Source organism: Mucor mucedo, assembly GCF_025094135.1.
Source record: "Mucor mucedo strain NRRL 3635 chromosome Unknown EV154scaffold_349, whole genome shotgun sequence".
NCBI classification, from domain to species: domain Eukaryota; kingdom Fungi; phylum Mucoromycota; class Mucoromycetes; order Mucorales; family Mucoraceae; genus Mucor; species Mucor mucedo.
This window is the reverse complement of record NW_026252633.1, coordinates 8440-15806: the sequence shown is the minus strand read 5'-3', so window position 1 is coordinate 15806 and position 7367 is coordinate 8440. Positions and strand designations below refer to the sequence as shown.

Below are 7367 nucleotides of genomic sequence, written 5' to 3'. Positions count from 1 at the left end.
GGGCAAGCTGGTGATTTCCATATCATACTGTCTGTGGTAATCGCTTGCAATAAAATTGTATTGAAGACGTTCGGCCAAGTAACGTTCTTCTGGGGAATGAAGAAGGTAGTCGGATTCATCAATAGAACGGTGTAACTCTTCGATTTCTTCTTCAAGTTGATAATATTCACAGGTAAGTTGATCAATGTGTTGTTGCCAACTAGAAATGTTACTAGGGACTTGGAGTTGGAGTTGGTTCATTTTAAAATAAAAAAATATATAAATTTATGAGGAAAAGCGGATGGAAAAAAATTAAAAAAAAATTACGGACAGACCCTTTAGGAATTCCTGGAAAAATTATTAATAATCATCCAAAATGAGCTATTAAAAAAAGCGTCGTCACGGATATCTAAAAAATACATCTTTTGGGAGTCTCATGTAACCTTTCACCAAAAAAAAAAAAGAAACGGAGAAGAAAAAAAATGTCCCAAATTTCGAAGATTAAAACTTTTTTTGTGTGCTTGAGAGGGGCCTTGGTCTTCGTAAACAAATTATGAACTTTTAGAGTAGGGGGAGTTCGAACCACCGATTTTGGAAACGTCCCTTTCACGCTCTGTTTAGAGGCAGAATGTTTATCTAAAGCAGAACGTTGGGGACTAAGACCATTATCGGTCCCACCAGTTCTACCAACCAGCTTTGCATTTGAAGAAGGAAAAGTGGTGGTACCCATTAGATGGTCCACCTCTCTAGACACACTACCAAGAGTAGTTGCAAACTTGGAAGCCTCGGAACCACGGGCAGCAGTCTTGTGCGATGTAGACACATCAGAAATATGAGTGTCTGAGACGGATAAAATGTTGGCATCAAGACAATCAGTTGAATCCGAATCAATATCTTGGGATACTTCAGCGGAGACTGGCTGTCTAGCAACGGAACGTTTTCCACTTTTACAAAATTTGGCTGTGTGACCATTACTACGACATACAAAACATTTGATCTTCGCCAATTCCGGGCATTTGGAACGAATATGACCAGCAACATAGCACCAATGACACACAGAAGGAGCACCTTTAAAGGTGGCAGTAGCACAACAGTCCCACTCGGATAGATACAAGTTGTTTGACAAAGGTACACTAGCGTGGTATTCATCATCTTCATCCGTGAAGCCTACCGCAGTGTTCAGAATGACGGACATCTGTGCCTCAAAGTAACGACCACAGGAATACTCCTTGATTTGTAATACTTGTCCATAATACGCTAGAGATGCTAACAGATCTTCCAGAAAGTTTTTTTGGTCTGGCATATATAAAATCGAGAACTTGACGTGTACGAGAGTATTTTTGTCGGAAAAATTTGTTCGAAAACCTTTAAAAATCTTGTCCTGAACAGAGACACCACTGGTGATAGCCTTCATAGTGCTACCATTATCCAGAAACTTAACCTCCAACAACATGTTACTGTCAGAAGGAACCCCATAATAACTGATGGGTCTAACACCGTGTAGAGGACCACATTGGGATTCAACGGCCTCGTAAGCCTCGACACGATCTATGAATACGGTAGCGGGGAAAGAAAACAAAACAGATCCATCAATCAACTTTTGCTTTACGATGGACATCGCTTGTTGTGTCAAGATGAGAGCCTCTAGGCATTCATCTTCATAAATAATGGAACTTTCAAGCTTGAATTTAGAATCAGTCTCATCAGTGACATGTATGGGACGAAGAACTTTCTTGGCGTTACCAACAGCTACAATATCTGCCCAGGTGGTAAACTCTGGTGAAATTGACATAGTTCAATGATCGGGAGTTATACGAAAATCTTTTCACAAATGTGTTGAATGTCGAATTTGAAGACGAGATCAAAGAGATGCAAGAAAGCGTATTAATTCAAAAAGATGGAGCAGAAGGAGACGAATCGAATGCATAAAAAATTTAAACGGATAGACAAAGATTTGATAACGGATCGATGCGAACAAGATTTTGGATGGAAATACCTTTTGTAAAAATTCTTTTAGCGAAAGAAAGCCTTCCCTTTTTTTTTTTTTTTGTATGAACTGTAAGTTTATTAAATTATGTACAAATTATAAATTAGCCCGAAGGCGTGACTAAACTAATCTTTGGAACTGTTGACTTTGCCAAGGTCGAAGCAATAAGAACAGAATGGTCTTGTTGGAACATGTTGAAAGCCGCGTGAGAGCTCCATAGGCCATCTTCCATAACACACTGCCAATGGTATTTCCAAAGTGTACTAAAAGCTGAGCCTAATAGAACCAGAATATCAGGCTTTAGACGTTTGGATTTAATAGAACAAAGAGAGACCATGCCAGACCAGACGTCGTATTCGTTTGGAAAGTCGTCACCTATTTCAAGAAGCGAAATGACGTTGCACCAAAATTGACATTTATCCAAACAGCCGACCAGAAAGTGAAAAAGATCTTCTGAGGAAGACACTAGGCATATAGGGCAGGTAGCACTAGGAAACTTCAAAGGAGACCATCTATGTAGCTTAGCGCAATATCCAATACAGTCTTGTAGTAACCGCCACCAAGGTGTAAAAGCCTTACTGGTCGAATTAAGAGTCCAGAAACGACGCCACAAAACAGGTCTCAGCAAACATCGTGTTGTTACAATCTCCGGGACCTTAGGAGGATAATCAAACTTGGAACGATCCTGATGCCAAAACCACCGAAGCTCACGTGGGAGGGTACCAGCGACAGTACTAAAGTTCCAGGGACCATTTGGCACACACCATTTGGAGAGGTCAGGTAACCAACTAGGCGTTAGAAGATCACGCTGGGCCTGAGGAAGCATGGCATTGGGCAAAGAGCCAGTCGCTGCAAACCAACCTTCAAGGGGGAACAACGCCCGAATAGTCTTACGAACCTTTGGCTTGGTAGACACGTGATTATGAACCAGACTACCTTCTTCTTGATCCCAAGAGTAGATATCAGATATCAGATACCGAAGTGGAATACTTGATGGAACTAAGGTGAGAGCCCGACCATTGACGGCCGTCGATACAGAAATAACACATTGCAATGGAAGATCCAAGTACCAACGGGAGCACCAAGTAGAAGAGAGTTCCAGTGTCGGTAATTTTGCCCGTAAACCAGAAAGATGAGTCATAGCTGGAATAGGTTGTAGACTTGACGTAAACTTGGTGGGAAACATGAACCATGGTAAAATGGAGGAGTGACCAGAGTATATTTGGAAGCATCGAACTATCCAGGGAGAGACAATGTCGGTTGGACTGGGACCAGACACTAAACGTTGCACATATATGTGATGAAGACTAAAGCTTTGATCATGAATGTCAACAACGCCAACACCACCAAATTTACGAAGTAAGGTCAGAGTAGACATTGCAGGCCTAGGCCGGAAAGGTAAGAGGTAGCCACGAACAATAGACTTAACCGAGTCAAGCCACTTAGTTGGTATAGGAACCACTCGAAGAAGATGCCAGAGACGACTAAGAAGCAGAGAATTAGCAACCAGGCCAGAACCGCGCAAAGAGACGGGCCGACCACGAAGCATTTGTGTGTGCCGAAGTATCTTGACCCGAATATCTTCCAAAAATGACTCCAACTGACTCGTTGTATGATATAGACGATAGCCTAAATACCGGACAGAACCCACAGAAGAGGAATCATGCCATTCAACTTTGGCGGAATTAGTGATGTCTACCCAACAAGCATGCCGAACACCCGACAAGCATGCCGAACACCCGACAAAGATAGGACGACAGTTTTGTCAAGATTAACCTTGGCATTAGAAGCAGAGCCATAAGATCGAAGAAGATCCAACAGGATATCCCATTCACCAGGACCAGAAAGGAAAACCTCTAAGTCATCAGCATAACTCAAAAGCTTAAGCCGGGGAGCCGGATTCAACACAGATTGGCTAATAAAATCGCGATCGGAGGATGAAGGAGTAACCAGCCATACCGGACGAACCAACGGAGATGAACTCGACCCAGCTATACCACTACGCAAAGAAACACCAGAAAGATTAGCACAACACAAAATTGACCTTAGGAGAGGTTCAAAGGCCAAGTTAAACAAGAGCGGCGAAAGAGGGTCACCTTGTCGAAGACCACGTGACTGGGAAATAGGCACACCTAACCAGCCATTAATGGATATAGATATCTCAGTACCAAAGAACAGACTACCAAGACAATCTACCAATATCAAAGGAAAACCAAACCGAAGAAGAACCTTGCGGAGATAATCCGGATGGACCCTATCATAAGCTTTTTCTTGATCTAGTAAAACGAAGACTTGTGGAAGATCAGGATCTACATTACGAGCATTAGCCATAAAAGTTTGGTTTAGCCAGCCATTATCAGAGATTAACGGATTTGGCATAAAACCAGTTTGATATGGATTGATTAGTTGAGGCAGAACCACATTAAGACGATTGGCCAGAAGTTTCGTAAACAGTTTAGCATCGCTGTTGATTAGAGACAAAGGCCGCCAGTTTTTCAGCAGCATTGGATCACCTTTCTTATAGAGCAGAACCATACGAGTCTGTTGCCAAGAGATTGGATACACACCTATGAGTGCATCATTCAGAATTCCTAATAGCATGGTACGAAAGTCAGCCGAAGTTTTGAACAGGTACTTGTACACCTCAAACGGAAGACCATCTAAGCCAGGACTTCTACCAAGGGGAGTGTGACTGACCAGATCTTGAAGAGTGTCCATAAGAATAGGTTCCACCAAAGATTCAGAATCATCAGGGGATAACACCACATCATCAGGGATATTAGCCAAGAGAGAGTCAACAGCTGCATCATCAATTAAATCGGGTGTGTATAGCGCCTGGTAAAAACCTCTTGCCTCCCGAATAATATCATCTGATTTTACTAGGACCAAGCCAGTAGCGGAACACTTCAAAGACTGTATAGTTTGCTTAGACTGACGCTCCTTGATAACCCGGTAGAAATATTTGTTGTTCCGTTCACCTAGCTCGTGCCAGCGAGTGGCAGACCGAAGCATGCATTCACGCGTTTCTTTCTGAATCCGAGTATCAATAAGCCGGTCGAGTTCATCAAGTTTGACAGTATTATCAACGTTACTGGGAGAGCCGTTATCGCCGGTGACATTGGCTAGCAGAAGAGTACGTTCATGTTGTAACGACGCGACCTTATTCTGGAAGCGACGTTTAGAACCACGAGTATAGTTTTGAGCACAACATTTAAGTGACGACTTAAGAGATTCCCAGATATCCTGAACAGGGACCGGTCCATCGTCTTGACTTACACCCGGATTATCAACACATAACACTGAGTCATAAAAGACCGCCACAGTTTTGTCGAGTAACGCCAAGAAGTCAGCATCATCCAATAAAGTTGGGTTAAAACGCCAGCAACCGGGACCAATATCAACACGGGCAGGAACAAGATCGATTGAGAGTAGACAATGATCAGAGTACGCCGAAGGGACTTTTCGATTCATACCGTTCACTAGTCGAGTAGCCAAAGATCGATGACCAAAGACATAGTCAATAGTAGTTCTAGAGTTACCCTGCGTGTGGGTTGGGAGACCAGATGGAAAACAATTGTCGAAATGACTACGAACCCAATCAAACCATGCCGAAACAGTGGAATGACTAGTAACCTTGACATTATGGAGATTCAAGTTGAGATCACCCATCAGCAACCAAGGAGTCATAGACATATCGGAAAAGAAAGGTAGAGATAGAAAATTGCTCAGAAACAGAGGACGGTCCGAAGACTGTGCCGGTACATATACAGAGGCAACACGACACAAGACATTATGTTGAAGATCCATTACTGAGCCAACAACACAACGCTCATCCAATGAAATAGCAGTGTCATCCAGGTAGAGACCAGAGTTAAGACATACAATTGCACAATACTTGGAGACAACCACCGAGCAGCGAGGAAAAAGAAAGGTACAAAATTGAACAATTTGATCATCAGTAAGATGGGCCTGATGAAAAGAGGAAACTTCTTGAAGACAAAGAACATCCAGAGACAAAGAACGATTACGCAGAAAAGAAATAAATTCTTTTTGTATTTGAGGGCTCGTCGACTTGAAAATGCTGCGCGCATTAAGTGAGCCCAAGCGAAGAGGTTTACTTAACATTGCGCCTTATCGGCATTATGTTTAGTTTGGTTTTTAGCATAGTTAATCATAGCCGGGGTTTTACCAACCCGAAGTTCAGGTTCGCCAAATTGTTTGATCTTGGCTAGCGTTCGAGTAACAGTTTTGTCCTTTTTACTTATAGCATGCTTATTACCATTCAATTTACTTCCAACACCAACACCATGAGGAGCCGTACCAAGACCGGCAATCCCCTTACGGCGACCTCCAGCACCACGATTATCACCAGGACCAGGACCAGGAGTAACACCATCACCACGGTTGACACCAGCACCAGGACCAAGAGTAGCACCATCACCACAGTCAACACCCGAGGCAACAACCATATCAACGTCATCATCAGTAGCTGAATCATCCATAGCATTCACCTCACCATCTGCTATGCTATCAGTAAGATCAACCATGTCTTGGTCAATGTCAAATACGTTTTCCGCCATGTCGGTCACAGTTGTCTTGGATGACTCGCTAACTTGATGGTCAGACTCCTCAATGATTTCTACATCCATATCAACATCTGGGGAATAATCCGCCCATTTTGAAGAAGAAGCACCGTTAGGTTTAATCGAAGAATTTGCCTTCTCCGTAGAAATATTCTCCATATCACGACTCGAATCATTTGGATTCTCCTCAGTGCGTGGGTTACAGGAACGAAGATACTCGTGCAAGTCGATAGAATCCGAAGTTTTCTTGGCCTTACAAAACTTCGCAGTGTGACCACGACCATTACATTTGAAACACACTCTTTTGGCAAGCTCCGGGCAGTCCTTACGCATATGACCAGCTACTTTACACCAATGACATACCGGAGCAGCACCCTTGTATGACGCGGCAGCAAAACAATCCCATTGTTCCAAGTATAAACTGTTTGACAAAGGTTGGACCGGCATTGTCTCGCCAAGATCGTTAACATAACCAGAGGAAACATCCAAGATAACGGAGATCTCACCCTCAAAGAACCCATGGTACGTGAACTTTTTAATTTGGTACACCATACCGTAATAACGCAAAGATCTTTGAAGATCGGCCACAAAATTTTCTTCATCGGGAATACGAAGCATGCTTAGCTTGACGTGCACCAAGTTACTATTCGACATGCTATCACTTGAAGGAGATGCTTTGAAGCACAATTCGCCAACCATGACCCCAACAGATACAACCTTAGTAGTACTAGCGGCATTAGAAAACTTCACTTCCACGAGAAGATCTCCAGAAGACTTACCACCGTACATGCTAATAGGTCGGACACCAGCAATTTTAC

General features: G+C 43.0%; 1 protein-coding gene across 1 annotated transcript; it reads right to left on the bottom strand.

Annotated features, from left to right (window-relative positions):
- Nucleotides 1–510: 510 nt before the first annotated feature.
- Nucleotides 511–2006, bottom strand: EV154DRAFT_534636 (uncharacterized protein; the record flags this gene model as incomplete). The annotated part of the gene is made up of 1 exon (XM_051604039.1): nt 511–2006. A coding segment is annotated over exon 1 (1261 nt), but the record flags the coding sequence as incomplete, so codon positions are not given.
- Between the last annotated feature and the right edge of the window lie 5361 nt (nt 2007–7367).